Raw genomic sequence first — 21436 nt, 5'->3', positions numbered from 1 at the left:
TCTATCTGGGTTGCAAGGTCCAGCCCGGATCCAAGAGCCTCTAGTTCGTTGATGTATCCCATCATCCGAAGACAATGGTCGTGAACTTGTTGACCCTTGGACATTTGTGCGGTCATGAACTGTTTCAAGACCTTTTGTCGAGTAGAACGATTCTGCTCTTCATACATTGTCCTGAGACTGTCCAATATGTCTTTGGCATGTTCGATCTGATCGAACTGCCTTTGTATCGGGTTGTCTAAGGAGGCAATGATGTAACACCGGGCAAGGGAGTTTTTCTCCTCCCATTCTTGATAGTCTCTCCTTCGGGCCTCAGAAGCCCTATCACCCGGACGCTCCGGGGCAGGATTCTTTGCAACTTTGTCCAGCTTTTCAGAAGCTAGGACTAGCATAAGGTTCCTGTACCAGTCAACATAGTTTGGGCCCTTCAACTTGTTGTCATCAAGCAGTTTTGCAAAAGATCCGTTTGCCATTTTCTGATAAAAGAGCAAACATCAGTCCACAACCTAATTTGATTCATGTTCATTTCATAGATATGGATTTTAATCTATGATCCATTTCCATTTATTCGTCTCTGAGATTTCCCTCCTTTCTCAGTGAGGGAGACTACGGATTGTCTCTGGAAATGTGGGAAATCACATACATGGAGCCAACTGTTTCAGCTGCATAACCCCACCACCTTTCTATGAAGGATCACATCCACTCATCATATGAGTTTTCCCTTTGGCCTCTGCCAGACAAGGTTCAGAGCCTTTTTGAGGTAAACCTTTCTGTCCAGTGAGTGCTTACCCATCATATTCGTGAACGCCAAGGTACCGTGAGAGAGTTCCCATTTTCTGGTGAAGCCCCTCCCACATCGGTCTATGACGCCCCTATCATCTTATGAAACACTCAGACAAGCCCAACAGCAAATGGATAGCCCATTTTCTGGTGCGTTTCCTCATTACTAAAGGACCCATCCTCATGTTAATGATGGAAGGCCTTTAGAGAGTTCATCATATGAATCTCCCTATCACATGCACTCATATTAGCTGGAGGGAACAAAATTACGCCCTAGTTTGATTTAGGTCAAACCAAAGTGGCTCCCACTGACTTTCATAAAGCCAGATTTCAGTGGGCCTTGAATCGACTAGGATTCCGCACGCAACCTCTTGATGATGTGTGGGGCCCACCACTGAGGGAAGTCATCCAATGACCAAAAGGGACACCATGGCAATGATGTGCATTCAGCCATGGTGTGCGCAAGAGCCACTGTCGAATGAGCATGGGCCAAGTACTTATGGCCCATGTACGCAGCACATCACACATCCATACATCACATGCAGGGATAAATTGATCCAATCAATTAATTATCTGTAAGGCCCGTTGGAAGCACGTTAAAATTCCATAATATTAACCATTAATATTATCTAGGTATATGGGTTGAATTAGGTTTACCCAGTTCGGCCCATATAGCTTTATCCTTTAAAATGGGCTTTTGCAGTTTTAACTATTTAAAACTGGGCCTTTACAGGCTGGGCCGAATTAACCATTTAATTAAATATCAATCCTTAGGCCCATTAGTGGGAAATTAGGGCTGACATTCAGACTTGATTAAACCCTAGAATTGGTCCAAACAGTTTTGAACCAATCTTGGTTCGAATGGGTCTAGGGTTTGATTTTTAATTAAATCCTTAATTCAAGAAAATAATCTGAAATTAAATACTGATAAAAGGAAATACAAGAATCAGTCAAACTGGGCTGTTCGCACAATCCTTCCTGCAAAATAGAGGTTAGATCATAGAATGCAGTTTCACAAACTGCAAATCGCAGATAGCATTTCTTTCATCTGCGAAATCTCCTTTTCTGCGCCGCCAACTTCAATCCAAAATAAAAATAAATAGAAATCCTATTTCTATTAATAATTACACCAGATCGAATACCTATACATTGAGTCTAGAAAAAAAAATTATTTACAGACCCAAAATAAATCAAGAACTGCAAAATCGCAGGTTCCCTGCGCAAACCAAGAATTCGATCTCCTCTTGTACGAATAGCCCATAAATCAAGAAAATTATAAAGAACAATTCTAAATAATAATCAGATTTATTTAAAATTAATTTCAGATTATTTGCCCATTTGTTTTGGGAACAAATTTCCCGAAAACCAAATCTACGCAAATTGGGTAGAACTCCTTCTCCCTAATTGCGCAGGTTCAGATCTGAAACAGAATGGTTCAAGACTTGAACCTGATACGGAGAAGTAATATCTCCCAACGAAGGTGTTCACACCCAAGGAAGGATCCAAAGACTGCTCCCACTGAAGATGGCACAGTGCAGGATGGAGTTGAATCAATAGTGTTCTTCCCCAAGAACTCTGTCCTTCGCAAGAAACAGTAGGATGGAACGTGAGCATAGCTTCTTTTTCAATCCTTTCTCAAAGAACTGATGTCAAGATCCAATCTTGACTTCTCCCACAGCTGGAGATCGAACTGGCAAACAGGGCGGCAAGAGCAGGGAGGCGGCAAGAGAGTATTCGCAGGCTGAAGAATTCTCTCTTCTTGATTTCATAACTAAAGAGGATCTGATGTGTTTCTTGTTTCAATCCTTTCTCAATCACCTACTCAGATGAATTCTCGGATTGTCCCAACATACCCAGGTTTTGACCCCCGCTAAGGATCTCACTGATTGGTACATCAAAGACACCCCGATCCGACACCTAGTGCAGTATCATAATCGAGTCTAGGGGTCGGGTGTAACTTTCCAGTTTTGCCCATCAATCTCCAAGGTCCAGGGCAATACTGGAAATCTGGTCCAGTTCAAAGATTCAATTAATCCCACACTGTATGTGCCTGGGGTCTCACCCCGGTAGCTGAGACAAGCCACCTCAACCGACTTGATGGCACCACAGTGTTAGCCTTGTCAGGATAGGTCTCCCCAGACCGACCCACTGGCTGTGAACTTTCTAAACTAACACGAGTCTTAATAAGTGTCCAGTTTAAGGGTATTACATAGAAACATACCAAGGGAACATGAATCAAATATGCACTTTTTTTCATTTACAATAAACTCATAAAGTACATCAATTTTGATTGAAGCTAAGGGCATACAAAATTGTCTAACACATACAACATGAATCAAACATGCACTTTATTTTTTTTACACTAAATGTCAAAACTACATCAAATCAGATTGAAGCTAAGGGCATACAAAACTGTCTAACACTCCCAAGTAAAGGAGCCCCCGAGCTCCTCCACGGTAAGAGAGTCCCCGAGCTCCTCCTCAAGAAGGGAACACCCCGAGCTAAGATTCTTCCACAGGCATCCCAAGCCATGGTACTGCAAGACAGGGATCTCCCGAGCTCAAGGCACTTCAGGGTGAGCTCGAGAGCCTCCTAATATTTGTTCCGACAAGCCTATGTAGGCCGCCTCGGGTAGGATAACATCAGTATGGCTCCTCCAACTCAGCATAGGGAAGCTCGGTGCAAGGTAGTTCGAAGGAAGACAGCTCGGAGTATCATAGGAAGATCTTCCCTAACAACCGTACTTGCCAAACCTGGGGCCCTACACCCACGTCTCTCGACGGGCGGCGTCGTGCCTGCCAAGCTTGAGAGGTGTCCCCCGTATGACAGAGTCGTACCCTGCAACAGTGACCTGTGCAGCCCTGGCAAGTAATGGCTACGGCAGAGAATCATAGGTGGTTATATCAGATTTGACAGAACACCATTATATAAGGACTCCAACCCCCTGAGAGAAAGGGTATTTGATTTCGTGCTATTTGCACTCTTAGCTCTCCTTGTATTCTTTGTAATTCTCTCTCAGAGTTCTAACTTGATCGTCAGAGTGTTCCCGTCAGGCAAACTCCCCGGGAATCCTTCATTGTCTTCTCCTCCTTCGCCAACTAAGAGCCAAGCCACCGCCAGGTAGGAGTGACCGGATTGTCCTACATCAGTTGTGTTTGGTACCATTGCTACTTTCTGCCTACAATGTTTGGTGTTACTGAATGCAAATTTGTCAGAGGATTTTTATTTTTTTCCTTCAACAAATACTTTGATTTGATCAATATAACATTCAATACCATTGATTCTTGTTCATGATCATCAAAAATGTGAACGATCAATCCCATGCAATGACCCCGTTGATCGTTCACATTTATGATGGTCAATAAATGGATTCGTTATTGCTTTTCTCGGTTTTGCAAACAAATCAAGTGCAAACATTTAGTGAATAAATACCCATGGGTTCATAATCACTTTATCTTTTTTTGCATTTCTTTTAAACTTATCATGACTTTTTAAAACCTTGAGAGAGCCCCTTGTCAATGAGTTTTATTGTCCAAAACTCACCTTCCATTAAGATTTCCGTTAGATCACTGTTAGTGATCACTAAATGAAATTATTCATGCAAGTATTTGAGTATTTTACATGACCAAACTCACCCTGAATGATCAATAAACCTTATTAAATATTTTTATGAAAAAATTACCCTTGACTAGTACAATGAACCTAGTATGGGCCTGAGCTCTTTTCAGGCATAATTTTATCATGAAAAATATTCAATGAGCTTTATTATACATTCATGAATAATCTAGTCATGTAAATTACTCAAATGCTTGTGTGGGAAATTTCTATTAATAATCACTAACGGTGATATAGCAAAAATCTTAAAGGAAGGTGGGTTCTCAGATGATCTTAAAACTCGCATTAAGAAAAATTGAAAACTGAAACATCTACAGATGGTTTTGTAAGATCCAGAGATGGTTGTTTGCTAAGGGAATCATTCATGATAGAAGTTATCCTCTATACCGTTATCAAGTTGAGTGGAGGTGCAACGGACTGGATCATGTTCCAATCCAAATTCCAATCTGATCTGATTTTACCGGGTTTGGATACCCTCCTGTCAGATTTTTTAATCGGATAGGATTGCAAAATAGGATCTATTTAGGAATCGGATCGAATTCAAATCACCCCTATCTAATCCGATCCGATATATATAAATACATTTATATTGCATATATTGATTTGAATCCGATATTTATCCAATATCCGATAAAATGGTCCGATTTGGATTTGAATCAAGGTTTAGAAAATCCTATAAATTTAAATTTGAATTCGGATCATATAGATTTTCTATTGGATCTGATCCGATCCATTTATATCGCTAAAATGAAGCTTCATTTTTTAGTTTTGTCAATTCTCTTGAGTTGTTTTGTTTTCAACTCCATGGGGTATGATTTTCAGAGACAATCATTTATTTTCTGTTTTGGATTTTATTTTGTTTTTCATCAAAGAACTAAGTGATAGTTTATATCAAATTAACTATGTTTTCAAGTCCATGGGGTATGTTTTCAATTCGATTTCAGTCAGTTCGATTTTTTAATTTTTTTTTTCTCACCTCTACACATTAGGAGCATCTCCGTTAGGTAGATAGTCCTGATGTGCAGCTAATAGTTTTTTGTTGTGAGGCTTGTTAGAAGAGTTTGTTAGAGCATATCCAGTTCCATCAAAGTAGAGGTCTTCCCTACGTAACCTGTTGACTGTCGTTTATTTCTACCAAGGGGTGGGGCCGGGGGATGGACCAGATGATCTGAACAATCTGCGCATAAGAAAACATTTAGACAGAGAGGTTACAAGTTTACAACTCTGTCCTTCGTAAACTAAAAAATTTATAATCAAACTGATTGTGGCTCAATTGTTGGGGTCTTTGAGACTTTGAACCATTATTTGTTAAAACCATTCTAATTTATTGGTTTAACCATCATACGGTTCGACCCACTGAACTCATTGAACAGATCAGAGAACCGGATGGTTTTACTCAGACCAAAACTTATTGTAAGATTAAGGTCTGATCAGCTGCTAAGAGGCTGATTGGTAACAGCTGAAGGGAGAATGATTTATTATTTTGTCTTTTAGTGAATAAGTTAAGGCTTTTTGGATAGACCTTTATGTATAAAATATTTTCGTACTTTTGAAAGTATGAAAATATGAAAAACACCATATAGCATTTGTTTCACATACTCTATACTTTTGCTTTCATGCTTTTTAAAAGCATGAAAAACACCAAAAGTAAGAAATTGGCTTTAGATATTTCGTGCTTTTGACAAAACAATGCTTTCGTTTTGTGTGAACAGTGGGTTACGTGTAACCACCCTTCGATAATACTTTCAACCCTACCTCTCCTCGCCGCTGCTGGAGCCAGACCATTGTTGCCGGTCTAAGACAACCAAACCATCGGAAGCATGAATGGATGTGTTTTTTCCAAACAAAAAATAGTAGTTTGTTTTGAAAAACATATTTTTTAAAAATTTTTACTCAAACGGTTTTTAAAGCAAAAATACAAAGTAAAAATATTTTATATACTTTATACTTTAGTATTTCTAAAAATACAAAAATAGAAGTCTATTCAAAAGGCTTATTAAAAGGTTTATTGCAAGCTTTTTAATGGCTAAAATTGAAATTGAATTAATTTATTGCTATATCTTTCAAATATTTATTTATTTATTTATTTATTTATTTATTTATTTTACACACTAAAAATAAAAACAATAAGTCATTCACTTCAGTCATTTCAGCTGTTATCAAATAGCTGCCCTAAATTAAATAATTTACGACCCAATAATTTAATGGTCAGTTCGCCCAAATTGACTGGATGATGATGAGTCACTAAAACCATCAACCAATCACAAAAAAATGGTGAGGCATCTTGTCTGGATTTTGAATCATTGTATCATGTGAAGTTCATTTAACATTCAAAGATCCTTGTTTCAAACCCTCCAATCTCATTTAAAGATTCTTTTTTCTTTTATTTTTAACCATTGCCTGTAATTGTTGAACCAAATCCTATTCAGGCCAATCTAACGGGACTCATCCCAAGATATGCTTGGGGTAATATCCTCAAGGCTGTGTTCGGGTTAATTCTCGGTTTGGATGAACCCGGGTTGCATCCGGGTATAAGAGTACATCTGCCAAAGTTGAACTTTTTTTTTTTCGGATTGCAACTTTTTTTTATTATTATTATGGGCAACAGTAAATTTTCAGGCCGACGACTTTAAGCAAAGAGGTTCATAATACCTCTGTATCAGGTTACTTGGACGTAGTTGCTGCGTTTTTTGGGGTAAATGGGTTTCGTTTCATACTATGATTTCTCTAAGCGGGAATGAAAAGAGTCCCATCCCAGATCTTACCCATCATCAACAATGGTCAACGGAGACATGCATAGATAATTAAACCAGTGATTGGACTTGGACCCACAAAGCAGTAGGATCAGACTCACAGTTTTCATTCTGGATAAAGGCCAGGTTTTGCTACAATAACAATTAAGGTGCCAACTTGCTGGTTGGTTAGGTTTCCTGCGAGTTGTAATTGTATTCCTCTGAATATTTGCTACACACAATCTGTTTCCACATTCTCACGGAACATTACAGCTGTGTAAATTGTAATAGAGAAGTATCTCCTCCTCATTCATGGGACATGTCCGGATCATGTAAGGTAGGGATGTGGGAATAGATTGTGGTAACATTACTGGTGTGGCCTACACTAGGTAGGGATGTTCAAATTTTCTTATTTAACTGAAAATTGAACTACATTAAATCAAATAACTCAATTCGGAATAATTAGTTTGGTGTTTGGTTTCGTTCTGATGTGGCACGATTCGGGCACTCCTACCTGGTTGCTGATTGGCTCCTATCTGGCAATGGATGACATCTGAGAAGAAGAAGGTGAAGGATTCCCAGGGGATTTGCCCGACAGGAATACTCCGAAGCTTTAGTTAGAACGCTGGGGGAGAAAGTAAAGAGTGTAAAGAGGCTAAGAGTGTAGGTTGCGCTAGATCACTGAGCTTTCAAGATTAGCTCGAGAGCAAGTAAGATGACTCAAAATCAGATTAGATCGGAGATCCCTCTCCCCTTCGACTAAGGGGCTTTTATAGGGGCATTCTTGTCAAATCGGGTGTAACCGCCACTGGGCTTCTGTCGCAGCAGTTACCTTCCAGGGCTGCGTAGGTGACTGTTGCAGGGTACTACCCAATTGAATGAGCGACACGTCCTAGGAGGATAGGCACACCACCATCTGTCAAGAGACGTGGGTACATTCTGTCGAATGGGCAGGGATTGCGCCATCAGTCAAGAGACGTGGCGCAGTCTGACGGGTACGGTCTTGTCAGATAGAAGCTTCCTGAGAGCATCGCGTTGCTTAGTCGCGAGCTACCTTGTAGTGAGCTACCCTGTCACACATCGAGTTATCTTGTCGCGAGCTACTTTGTAGCGAGCTCCCAGGGGTACTTTGAGGTGACCCTCATCGAGATTGTCTTTGGGGCAGTCTTTCTGCCTAAGTGTTGAAGCAAGCTGGTTACCCTATCTCACGAGTTGGGATAGTCTTGGAGTATTCCCTTTCAGTAGCTTGGGGGACCTCGAGCTCACGTTGTAGCGAGCTCCCCTTATAGCGAGCTATGACGTAGCGAGCTGTCCTGCAGGCTCGTTACTTAGTCACAGTTAGGCTGTGGTGCTGAACTTTTGCTTGTGCTGAGTCAGATCCACATGTCATTGTCTCAAGGGGTCGGGTCAAATCATCCTCCATCAATTGCCCCCTACTCCTCGAGCTAAGAGTGCTACCTTAGCGTGAGGAGTTCATGAAGTATGACGGGTGGATTTGACCGAGGAGAAGCTCGCACAGGCTGGCCTGAGTCCGGGTATGTGCTCTTTTTATTATTATTTTTTTTTGCCAAAGCGATCTCATCACTCGAGCTATTAGAGTTGCATACCCAAAGTATGATTTTTCGGTAATCGTTATCCCGAGCTATCCCTTAGTGTTTGAGGCATCTTTATAGTATAACGCGAAGTAATTACCATGTATGCCTGAACTATATGTTTGTAGGTTGTTCCTTACTTGGTCCAACCGATGTACTGAGATGAGCTATGCTTCGTAGGGTTCAGACCCGAGCTGCTTACGCCTTTGATATTTCATACCTTGCCTTTATCAATGAATTGGCTATGTCTTTCATAGTGCCGAGGTCTTAATTAGCTCGGGGTTTTAGCCCTTAGGCTGAGGGGGTGATTTATGGTCTGCCCTTGGAGTCTTCCCATGCCATGGAGGCAACTGGGCCTTATTGCACCGAGGTCATGTTAGTGATGAGACTGAAAAGAACCCTATTTTTGTCCCCTAATTTTCATTTTTTTTATTATTTTAACACTTAAATGCACTCATTACTCTTGTATTTCGATTCAGGGCAACAAAGAAGGCAATTGGAAGGAAACATGCCAATTCGGGTGATTTTGCACAGTTTTGGCGATAGTCAATGATCTGGGCCTAACTCACAATTCTGGACTCCGAATTGGGCAATTCAAGAAGCATTAGAAAGAAGAACGAAAGGCCACAACTTTTATGTTTTGGGAATTGACTGGTTCAGTCCGCATCGAGTACAAAATCGGGCCCGAAGTCGGAGCAAATTCGTAGCCAAGCCCATTTAACCGCTGAAGCCCAACTCGCAGAAGAACCTGGAAGCAGCCCAAGTAGCATAGATGCCCAACTCGGATACAAGAGTCTAGAGTCCTAATTCGAATGTAATCTCCCAAGAGGGAGAGAGTCTTATTAGATCTAAACTTTGAATGTAATCCTATAAGGATAAGAAGGTTGGGGATTAGATAAGAGATAGGATAGGATTAGTTCAAAGAAGATCAAGACTCCATAAAGATAAGATGATCTCCTAGAAGGAGTTGGAAAATAGCCCTCTCCTTTGACTATATAAAGAGGGGGGCGAACCAGCTCTAGCATCACTCATTCCAAGATCCAAGAGATCATCAAGAGGCCAAGAAGCTCAAGGAAGCAGTTCGGCTATGGAGAAGAAAATCATGGAGATTGCGCAAATCATGGGTAGCTAAGCTTCTTTTTCTGGTTAAAGCGGGGGAGGTTCGATTGTGTCATTGTGAGGTTTTGTAGTTACTTTATTTTCTTGCTTTCTAATTCAAGTATTCATTGATTCTTGTGCATATTTTTATTGGATGTTGATGTTAATTAGTTTGACAAACTGAATTAATGTTGATTTTCCTATTGCTATCAATGATTTTGGTGATCCGCAATTGTCACGAATAATGGTACAAGTAGAAATTAGGTTGATATCTTTTTGGGTCAATTGTTTGTGACAGCCTTTGTCCAACGTTTTATCATGGTTCAACTTAAAGGAATCGATGGAACAAAATTCAATAATTGCAGCTATCTCAATTATTGTTATTTTGGTTTAACTGTTTTGACAAATCTTAATGCTATCATTGTTTAACATGGAATGCTGTCGTACCCAGTTGAGTGGTGATAAGTGTTGATCGAATGCTAGGTTTGGTCAACTGAATTAGGAAAACACAAGGTTTATTATGGCTATCCTAGTAAATCTAGTTAAATGCTTGAATTTCAAGAATGCTGAATTGTGCCTAGGATCGATGGCCAATCGATTCAACCCGAACCCTTGAACCAGAATTTGGTAAGACTGAATTTTCTCTTGTTTGTTTAAGTGCTTTCTTATTCTTTTAATTCTAGTTATTAAATTTCCCCACTCAATTATAGTATCCATTCGGCTAAGAGGTTACTGATTTACTCCTTGTGGGATTCGACCTAGTACCACTTTTACTGCAAATATTTTATTGTGGGACTAGTACTAATTTTGAGGGCTTCGACAAACCCGTCAGTTAGCTCGGAATTTTGGCCCTTAGGTTTTGAGAGTGACTCATGGTCTACTCAGTAGTTCGCCCATGCCATAAAGGCAACTGGGTCTTATTGTGCTGATGTCGTGTTAGCTCGGCATTTTGGCCCTTAGGCTTTAAGAGTGACTCATGGTCTACTTAGTAGTTACAGGTAATACTGCCTTAAGTTGACAATATTCCATGCCCAAGGTACTTGTTTCCATTCAAGGGTCTCGAGCTCGTACGTTCCTTCCCTGAGCACCCGTTTCACTCGGTAAGGTCCTTCCCAATTCGGTCCGAGCTTGCCAACACCGGGGTCAGGTACCATAACTTTGTGAAGGACCAAGTCGCTGATGCAGAGGTTCCGCTTCTTGACCCTGGCATTATAGTACTGATCTACTCTTTGCTGGTAAGCTGCAGCCCTGATATATGCGAGGTTCCTTACTTCGTCGAGTAGGTTGAGGTTGGTACATAGCTCGTCTTCGTTTGTCTTGTCATCATATGCTTCCAGTCGTAGCGAGGGAACCTCAACCTCAGCTGGGATGTCTGCTTCAGTGCCATAGGTGAGGTTGAAGGGAGTCTCTCCTGTGGCGGTCTTCTCTGTGGTTCGGTAAGCCCATAGAACACTGGGTAACTCGTCTGCCCATAGTCCTATAGCTCGGTCTCACCGTGCCTTCAGTCCACGGAGGATAGCTCTGTTCGTGACCTCTGCTTGACCGTTTGCTTGAGGGTGTGCGAATGAAATGAAGTTCTGTCGGATCCCCATGTCTTGGCACCAGTTCTAGAATCTAATGTCCTTGAACTGCTTACCATTGTCAGAAATTAGTACCTGAGGTAACCCGAAGCGGCACATTATGTTCTTCTAAAAAAAGTTCTGGACGTTTCAGGTTGTAATCGTTACGAGAGGTTCAACTTCTACCAACTTGGTGAAATAATCCACTGCTACCACCAGAAACTTTCCCTGGCCTGTCGCTGGGGGAAACGGTCCGAGTATATTGATGCCCCATTGTGCAAAAGGCCATGGGCTGGTGAGATACTTGAGGTCGGCAGTAGGCTGATGGTGGATATTGTCCAGTAGTACCCCTGTCGTAGTGCTTTTTGGGTGAGGGCTTTGCCCCCGAAGTGTCTGCCACACAGGCCCTCATGAGTGTTGTGGAGTACGAGCTCGGCTTCGGAAGGTCGCAAGTAGCGTAGGTAGGGGAGCACATAGGATCTTTGGTACAGCCATACATCTATCATGATGTATTTGGCCGCCTGATGCTCTACCCTTCTGGCGGCATTGCGATCTGTAGGGAGGGTCCCGTGTAGCAGGAAGCTTGCGAGCGTGTCAATCCAGCTCAGCTCTACTTGAACGACAGGAGAGACCTCCTCTGCCCCCTCGAGAATGTTAGGTCGAGGCAGGTTCTCTATGTACACTGTTCTCATGGTGTTATCATGGTGCTGGCTAACCAGGATAGAGCATCAGCCTCAGCGTTCTCCGACCTCGGGACTTGCCTGATGAAGTATGATTGGAAGTTGAGCAGAGCCTCTCTTACTTTGGCTAAGTAGGCAATCATAGTCGGTTTGCGAGCTTCGTATTCTCCTGTGACCTGATTGACCACGAGATGGAAATCACTACAGATGATGATATGCTTGGCTTTCGCTTCTTTGGCTAGGGCTAGCCCGGCTATCAACATTTTGTACTCCGCTTCAATGTTGGATGCTGCGAACTCGAAGCATAGTGCGCACTCTAGTTTTGTGCCACTTAGGCCGTGCAGAATTATTCCGGCTCCGATGCCCTGTTGGTTCTAGGAGCCATCTACAAGAAGGATTCATGGCTCCTCATCCCAGTTCGCACTTGGCCTAACTAGGAGAGATGTTGCACTGGCTGCTACCTCACGGTGCTCGGACTCAACTGGCCTGGGAGCTTCGGGCTCACCCAAACTAAGGGCTCGTGCTCAACCAGCCTAGGGATGAAGTCTGCTAAGGCTTGGGACTTAATAGCAATTCGTGGCTTGTATTGGAGGTCATACTTGTTGAGCTCAACGGTCGACTTCGTCAGTCGACCAGAGACCTCGGGCTCGAGTAGGACTTGCCTCAGAGGTTTGTTGGTGAGGACGATAACATTATGAGCTTGAAAGTACGAACAGAGCTTTCGGGTTGCAATAACCAGTTTATAGACCGATTTTTCTATCTTCGGATATCTTGTCTCTACTCCCTACAACACTTTACTAACATAGTAAATAGATCATTGGACCCGATCTACTTCTTTTATCAGTACCGAGCTGACCACTTCGTCACTTGCCGAGAGGTACAGCTCTAAAACATTGCCCTCTTTAGACCGGGTTAAGACCGGTATGCTGCGAGGTACATGTTGAGCTCGTCAAACGCAAGCTGACAATCTTGGGTCCATTCAAACCCTTTGCTTTTAATTGCTTTAAAGAAAGGTAGGCAGCGATCTGCCGACTCGGACATGAAGCAACTTAGAGCGGCTATTCGGCCATTCAGCCTCTGAACCTCCTTCAATTTTCAGGGTGGTCTCATATCTAGGATAGCCATTATTTTGTCTGGGTTGGCTTCAATGACGTGCCGGTTTACGATGTATCCCAAGAATTTACCCGAGGTGACACCAAAGACACACTTATTCGGGTTTAGCTTCATATTGAATCTACGCAGGATTTCAAAAACTAAATTCAAGTCTTGTACTAAGTCGCATGAGAACTGGGTTTCGACGACCATGTCGTCTACATAGAATTCTACTTTTTGGCCAATCAATGGCTCATCAATTTATTTACAAGTCTTTGAAAGGTCGCCCCAGCATTTTTTAGCCCGAAGGGCACATGACCTTGTAACAGTACAGGCCGAGCTCAATTACGAAGGCAGTCTTTTCTTCATCTGTCGGGTCCATCCTGATCTAGTTGTAGCCCTAGTAGGCGTCCAGAAAGCTCAGCAACTCATGCCCCAAAGTCACGTCCACCAGACAGTTGATCTTGGGAAGTGGGAAGTGGGAAGCAGTCCTTTGGGCAAGCTCGGTTTAGGATGGTGTAGTCGACGCACATGCGCCATTTACCGTTAGCCTTTTTCACCAGAACGGGGTTGGTGACCCATCTCGGGTAATGGACTTCCCTGATAAATTTGGTTGCAAGGAGCTTCCCGACCTCCTTGTCGACTGCCCTTCACCGTTCTGGGGCTATGTTGCATTTCTTCTGTCTAACGGGCCTAACTACAGGATCAGTATTAAGCTTATGAGATGATGCTAGGGTCTATGCCAGACATTTTTGCCGCGGACCAGTCAAAAACATCTAAGTTCTCAAGTAAAAAGCGTATCAATTTAGATCGCAGAGGCTCCTCAATGGAAGCACCAATTTGAAGCGTCCGGATAGGGTCCTCCGCCGAGGCTGGGATGGAGACGGTCTCTTCTATGGGCATAGCTCGCTCCTCGCTCTGCTCCGTAGGTCACTCCAACTCAAGGTCATTGGCCACATTGGCTTTTCCCTTGAGGGCGGCGACGTAGCATTTGCAAGACTCAAGCTGGTCACCTCACGCTATCCCGATTCCGAAGTCCGTGGGGAACTTCATGGCCAAGTAGTAGGTGGAAACCACAGCCCATAAGGCATGGGTAATCGGTTGACCTACTATGGCATTATACAGGGAGGGGGTTGCGACCACTAGGAAATCGTGGTTGAGCCTCACTATGCTAGGCCAAGTACCGACCTCCACGAGTACTGTAATCCTTCCCAGGGGCCTGACTTCCTCTCCGCTGAAGCCTACCAGGGGAGTGTTCGCAGGCTTTTGGTCGCTCTCTTGGAGCTATAGTTGGTCAAAGGCTGCTTTGAAGAGGATGTCTGCTGAGCTGCCTGAGTCAACGAGGATGCGCCTGACTTCGAAGTCGTTGATCTTCACCTTTATGATGAGCGTGTCATCATGGGGGTAGTGGACCCCGTGCTTGTCATCTTCTGTAAAGAAGATGGGATCTTCCAACCTTGGCTGTTTGAGGGGTTCTACTCTTCCCTGGCGGCTTCGTGAGCTGATCTGCGAGCTGCAGCTGAGGTACAGCCCGCCACAATCGAGCCTCCAACTATGATGTGGATGGTCCCCCGAACTGGTCTCTCTTCGGGGGGCTATTTCTGCAGTTGTTCCACTTGCCTGTTGGACTTGGGAGCATCTCTACTCTGCTCCCCTTACTGACCTACTTTATTATTATTATTATTATTTTGTACAAAATTTCTCATATATCTACGATGAATGAGTTCTTCTATCTCATCGCGGAGGTTTTTACAACTTTCGGTGCTATGACCGTGATCTTTATGAAAACTAAAACATAGATTTTTATTTTTGGCACCAGGGTCGGTCTTCAGCCGAGGTGGCCACTTCACGTATGGAGCGTCCTTGATCGCCATGAGGATCTCGGCCCGCTTTGTGTTGAGGGGTGTGTAGTCCCTTTCTATTGTTAGAGCTCGGAAAGGCTGGTTTGGCCTTGACCCCCGAGCTTGGTCCTTTTTCTTCCTGCTATCAGCTCTGGTTCCCTCTTCCTTTTCTCAAGGACCTGCTTGCCCTTCTAGTTGATTTCCTCCTCCGTCCTTATGAATCAGTCTACGAGCTTGAGGAACTTGGTCACGGTCTTGGGTTGATTGACAACTACATGCCACTTGAACTCTTTGTGGATGATACCTCGCTTGGCTGTGGTGAGGCGAACTGCGGGATCCATGTCAGGTATCTGTAAACAAGCGTCGCTAAACCACTTGATGTAACTTTGAATGGACTCCCCTTTCTTTTGAACTATGTTGAGGAGGCTTTCCTGAGTTATCGGGCACCTTTTGCTAGTGGCAAAGTGAGAGATGAAAACTTGCACGAACTGCGCCCAGCTTCTTATCAAACTAGGCGCGAGGTTACGGTACCATGTGCGGGCTACCCCTTTGAAGGTGGTGGAAAAGGCCACACACATGCAGGATTCACTGGCTCTTGCCAAGTGCATCTGGGACTAAAGACGTCCACATGATCATTTGGATCAAGGATCCATAATACTTGTCTAGTGGAGGGAGTTTGAAGTCCCTTGGCATGGGGACAACAAGGAGTTTTGGAGATAATGAGGAAGAAACTGAGAGGAGAGGGGTAATTTTCACTTCACCTGAGCATACCTCCTCTTTTCTTTTGAGCTCGAGAGAGACTCAGGTAGCAGTTCGACGAGCTCGCTGGCGTCTTCGCTGCTGCTTTGTTGGCTCGGCATTGGTGCTTGATGCTTTAGTGTCACCGAGCTCGATGGGCTCAGACTGCTGGTGGTGGCTCTGAACTGAAGGGCCCTGCCTATCGTCTACGGCCAGGACCTCGAGTGAATTCTTTGCGAGCGGGAGCATGAACCGTGAAGGCCGGGGTGATACGGGCTTGGTTGGCTGGGAGGCCCCTGACCTGCCCATAGGCTGTAAGGCGGGGGTGGTCGGCCTCTCCTTTTGGCTATGGGAAGAGGATTGGCTCTTGGTGGGATCCTGGGATTAGGAGGCTTCTCCCCGATGTGGTCGTTCACTCCAGCGGGAGGGCTTAGATTGCTTCATGGCCGGATGCCGAGGGGGAAGTGACGGCTTGGCCTGAGGCAAAGAGGGAAACTGCTGTTGATACTAGTATTGGGAAACCTTGTGCAACACTTGTTGTTGATAGAGTTGGAATTGTTGAAATTGTTGCATTTGAGCTTGCATGGCTCGCATGCACTGCATTAAGTCCTCCAACTGGTTCGGGTTGGATGCTGGGGGCACAATCGAGGGTTCAACAAAGGTTGCTCCAACTGTGGAAGGGAGTGGAGCGACCGCGGGTGCCACTATGAGAGGCACATTCAAACTGGGAACTCTGTCCATGGAGAGGGGGACGGTGAACTGCCCAATACAGACAATAGGAAGTTGGGGCTGCTCCCCAGAAGCGTTCTAGCTGGCACCACGTCCGGCATTGCTGGAGGAAGCCATGAATGCTAAGTTTTTAGAAAAGGAAACTGTAAAAGCTTAGAGGAAGGCTTTTTGAAGCGTTTCCCACAGACAACGCCAAATGATGCGACACGATCCGAGCACTCCTAGCTGGCTGCTGACTGGATCCTAGCTGGCAACGAACAACACCTAAGAAGAAGAAGGTGAAGGATTCTCGGGGGATTTGCCTGGCGGGAATACTCTGAAGCTTAAGTTAGAACGCTGGGGGAGAAAGTAAAGAGCGTAAAGAGGCTAAGAGTGTAGGTCACGCTAGATCACTGAGTTCTCAAAATTAGCTCGAGAGCAAGTAAGATGACTCAAAATCAGATTAGATCAGAGATCCCTCTCCCCTTCAACTAAGAGGCTTTTATAGGGGCATTCTTATCAAATTGGGCATAACCGCCACTGGGCTTCTGTCGCAGCCGTTACTTGCCAGGGCTTCACAGGTGACCATTGCAAGGTACTACCCAATTGGATGGGTGACACGTCCCAGGAGGACAGGCACGCCACCATCTGTCGAGAGACGTGGGTACAGTCTGTCGAATGGGCAGGGACTGCGCCGTCAGTCAAGAGATGTTGTGCAGTCTGACGGGTACGGTCTTGTCAGATAGAAGCTTCCTGAGAGCATCACGTTTCTTAGTCGCGAGCTACCCTATCGCATAGCGAGTTATCTTGTCGCGAGCTACTTTGTAGCAAGCTCCCAGGGGTACTTTGAGGTGACCCTCATCAAGATTGTCTTTGGGGTAGTCTTTCTGCATAAGTGTTGGAGCGAGTTGATTACCCTATCTCGTGATTGGGATAGTCTTGGAGTATTCCCTTTCAGTAGCTCGGGGGACCTTGAGCTCGCATTGTAGAGAGCTATGACGTAGCGAGCTGTCCTGTAGGCTCGTTACTTAGTCGCAGTCAGGTTGTGGTACTGAACTGTTGCTCGTGTTGAGTCAAGTCCACATGTCATTGTCTCAAGTGGTCGGGTCAAATCATCATCCATCAGGTTCAATTTGGTTTTATGAAATTAGAATTATCAATTTTTTGTTTGGTTTGAGAAAAAAAATCAATCAAACCAAATAAAAATTTAAATTAACTAAAATAAATACATATATTCATATTTTAATTATAAAGAATGATATATTTTAATAATAATTATTAATATAAATATAAAATACATTTATATTTTAACTAACCAAGTTAACTGAATTAAAACCAAACTGAACTCATTTGTATACAGTTTGGTTCGATTCGGTTTGAAGTTTAATTCAATTTGATTCGATTTATAAAAGTGATCTAACCAAAATATCGGTTAAGTTCTATTTCTAAACCAAACCGACCAAATAAACATCCCTAGCACCAAGGGTTGGGGGATGAGTTACCCCATTGTGTATTCCCATGGGGTAAAAAAACAAAACAAAAGCCCAGCTCCACATTGGCCCTACAAAAGGAGGGAATTCAGTCTTGATTAATAAAAACAAGCTGCTTTCTTTGGATAACCAGCCAAATGATCCAACACATGAGCATGCCATCCATCGATCCAATAAAAAGGAAATTAATAATACCCATTAATTAATAGAAAACCAAATCTTTTGATTTCTGATTTCCCCTGAATTTGACTTGGGACCCATCCGTAATACAACAAGGAGCACCCAGACTTCACCAAGGGCCCAACCATTGCGTGTTCGATTTGTACAACACTATCATGCTGAACCCTCAAGCATTGGTGCACTTCCTGAACTTCCAAGAAATCCCTCCGTCTTTTCTTTATTTCTTATGTGAAAATGCTGCAGAAAAATGACTCTCTTGGGGAATTTGAATTCATCCAAAATTTTATAGGCCAAGATCAAGCTGCTTACTGCTTAGATTCCGCTATTCTTCACCAGACGAATCGACTACTGCCTGCTGTATTTATAAACCTGGTAAATTAATGGCAGAACTATATATTTCTTTGTTGGCATTGCAAGGTTTTGTTCCTTTTCTCTTAAACAGACCCCATACGGTCACGCCAAACTTGACTATTCCTTCCTGGCTTCAATCTTCTTCCTATATATTCCCAATTCGAAGCTCCTCCATTCTATCTTCAGCTGAATAAACCTCTCTGAAGTAGTGTTGAGTCTTGATTGTTTGAAAGATGTATTCAGAAAAGCAGAACAATACAGTCAGAATAATCTCCCGCCTGCCGTTCCAGTTCAAGTTCAGGCCCCAGTCGATTGGTTCACTGGTCTCTGCGACTGCTTCGACGATGTTCAGAACTGTAAGAATTTTGGGTTATCTAGCTCTGATCTTCTTTACTCTCTAAACTCGTCCAATTTAATTCTTCACAATCTGATGTCTCTCCACCATTTTTAACAGGTTGCGTGACATGTTGGTGCCCATGCATTACCTTCAGCCAGATCTCGGAGATAATCGACAAAGGAACCTCCTGTGAGTATAATAATCAAACTGGTCTGATGATGATGAAGTGGTGAATTCTGGGTTTCTGGTTTTCCGAATTTGAAATGATGCTAACAATAAAGATGGGATGAGTGCAGCCTGTGGAACCAACGGAGCACTTTACACCCTTATCTCGTTCGTGATTGGTTGTCCCTTCTTGTACTCATGCTTCTATCGCTCAAAGCTGAGGCAGCAGTATTTGTTGAAGGAGAGCCCTTGTGTTGACTGCCTGGTTCATTGCTGTTGCGAGTCATGCGCCCTGTGTCAAGAGTACAGAGAGCTCAAAAACCGTGGATTCGACATGTCTTTATGTTAGACAATTTATGTATGCCCTTAGCTTCAATCTGATTTGATGTACTTTTGTTATTTAGTGGAAATAAATAAAGTGCATGTTTGATTCATGTTGTTTGGTTTAATTCTGTGTAAAACCCTAAAACTGGACATTTATAGAGACTCGTGTTAGTTTTAAATGTTCACAGCCATTGGATAAGTCTGGGGAGATTTATCCTGCCAAGGCTGATACTGGTGTGCCACCAAGTGTTGGGATGGCCTGTCTTAGCCACCAGGGTAAGACCCGAGGCACATGCAGTATAGAATTACTTGAATCCTTGAACTGGACCAGATTTTCAGTCTTGCCCTGGACCTTGGAGATAGATGGGCAAAACTGGAAAGTTACACCTGACCCCTAGACTCGATTATGACACTTCACTAGGTGTTGGATCAGGCTGCCTTTGATATGCCAATCAGTGAGATCCTTAGCGGGGATCAAAACCTAGGTATGTTGGGGCAGTTTGAGAATTCATCTGAGTGGGTGATCATAGTGACAGAATCAACCACTTTGTCGGACAAAGGGTAATGATCGGGAATGCACTCTCTCTGATGGAAACCAGACTGCCGGCAGTTGATTTCAATCGTTGGAATTTTGTTTTGCAAAATTAATATATTTATATATATATGTACGGTTTCAAATTGTTTGCAAATGGTTTTAATTCCCGGGATCCATGTGAGAGGAGAGTGCGGCACTGTTCCTTGCAGCCAAGGGAGAGGTCCTCTCTTGTCGGGCAGTGCTTGATCATTAAGGGCTGAGAGGTTAAGTGTAAGACCATTGAGGATAATACCTGATGGGCTAATCTTGCACCTGCCCACAGTCCCTGGGTTTTTATAAGATGGCTTGGCCCAGGGACCACTTAATGTAAGTGTTGGGCCCATAGGGTCCATATGATGGACTCAAGGTGTTCATTGAGTTTTTCAGTGAATTCGGCTGGGCCTTGTATTAAATGCTGGGCCGAACCCATGTGGCTGGTGTGTAGATCAATGCTTGGGTCCCACACCATACAAAGAAGCCCAACTGGGCAGCAGATTGAAAAGTAATTAGACACTGAACACTTAATGGGCCAGAAGCCCATTTCGAGGTGGGCTGATATGATCACCCATCCTTGGGGTGAATCTGAGATTAATGTTAGTAAAATGATTGGGCCTTTAGCCTTATCCACTCTTGGAGACCAAATTCAAATTAGATTTGAATCTGGTAACCTCCTGATAAGATCAGGAGTAAGCTAACTTTATCTGCAGATAGGATTAAGATTATCCCCTATCCAAATACTGATTTGGATTGGGATAACTCCTAATTATGAGGTTTCTTAATCAAGAAGAAAGGAGGAGAAACCCTAACCAAAAAGGAGAGAAATACAACAGATTTCGAACCAAGAGAAATCGCAAGAAAGGTTCCTACGAATTGAGATCAGATCTCATACTCCAAAAAAAGAAAGAAGAAGCAGTTCAGCTTTTTCACCTTTGGAGTTCTCCTCCTGCTGCCGCCATCTGTTTTTGCAAGATTAGATCTCTGCAGAAAAAGAAAGTCAAGAAATCTGTTCTTGACATCAGTCTTGCAAGAAAGACTGAAAAAGATTCAGTGTTTAGTACTTCCAGAGGATTCTTGTGAAGGATCCAGTGTGTAGGACGCACCCTACTGGTTCCGTTCCATCCACAGCTGTGTCATCTTCAGCAGGAACGGATCTTGGAGCATTCTTTGGGCATGAACACCAACTTTGGGAGATAGTGCTTCTCCGGATCAGGTATATTCCTCCCTTTTGTCTTTTGGTACAGATCTGGTTTGATTATAGTTCAAGTAGGATCCTTGAATATTGTATTCTAAATTTAGGGAATATGATTCCCAATTGGGAGAAGGTAGGAAAATTTTTGAAATTCGCCCACCCATTCCGCAACCTTTATGGCATCCATTAGATGGATCCTACCATTCTTTCACTTTAGGTTAATTAATTTGCTAATTCTCCCTTTTGCCTTGCTATGGCTAGCTATCTCAAACGCCTGATCTGATATCGATTTGTTTTTGTTCTTTGGATGTCTGCAGGCTGGCATGGTAATGTAGAGAAACAGAACCAGGGATTGATGATGGCTCCAGTCGTGCAAGAGGGCATGAACCGATAG

General features: G+C 43.4%; 1 protein-coding gene across 1 annotated transcript in view; it reads left to right on the top strand.

Annotated features, from left to right (window-relative positions):
* The window catches only part of LOC148852817 (protein PLANT CADMIUM RESISTANCE 2-like), a 28831-nt gene extending 7395 nt beyond the window's left edge, over positions 1-21436 (top strand). Inside the window, exons 3-6 of the mRNA XM_088945857.1 lie at positions 18660-18809; positions 18908-18979; positions 19087-19299; positions 21360-21436. Coding sequence (XP_088801983.1) covers positions 18660-18809; positions 18908-18979; positions 19087-19299; positions 21360-21436 — 512 coding nt within the window. The remainder of the gene's footprint in view (positions 1-18659; positions 18810-18907; positions 18980-19086; positions 19300-21359) is intronic.

Source organism: Nelumbo lutea, chromosome 5 (genome assembly GCF_056320005.1).
Source record: "Nelumbo lutea isolate HS-2025 chromosome 5, American lotus-T2T, whole genome shotgun sequence".
Classification (NCBI taxonomy): domain Eukaryota; kingdom Viridiplantae; phylum Streptophyta; class Magnoliopsida; order Proteales; family Nelumbonaceae; genus Nelumbo; species Nelumbo lutea.
The sequence above is the reverse complement of the archived record's forward strand: the minus strand, read 5'-3'. Positions and strand labels throughout refer to the sequence as shown.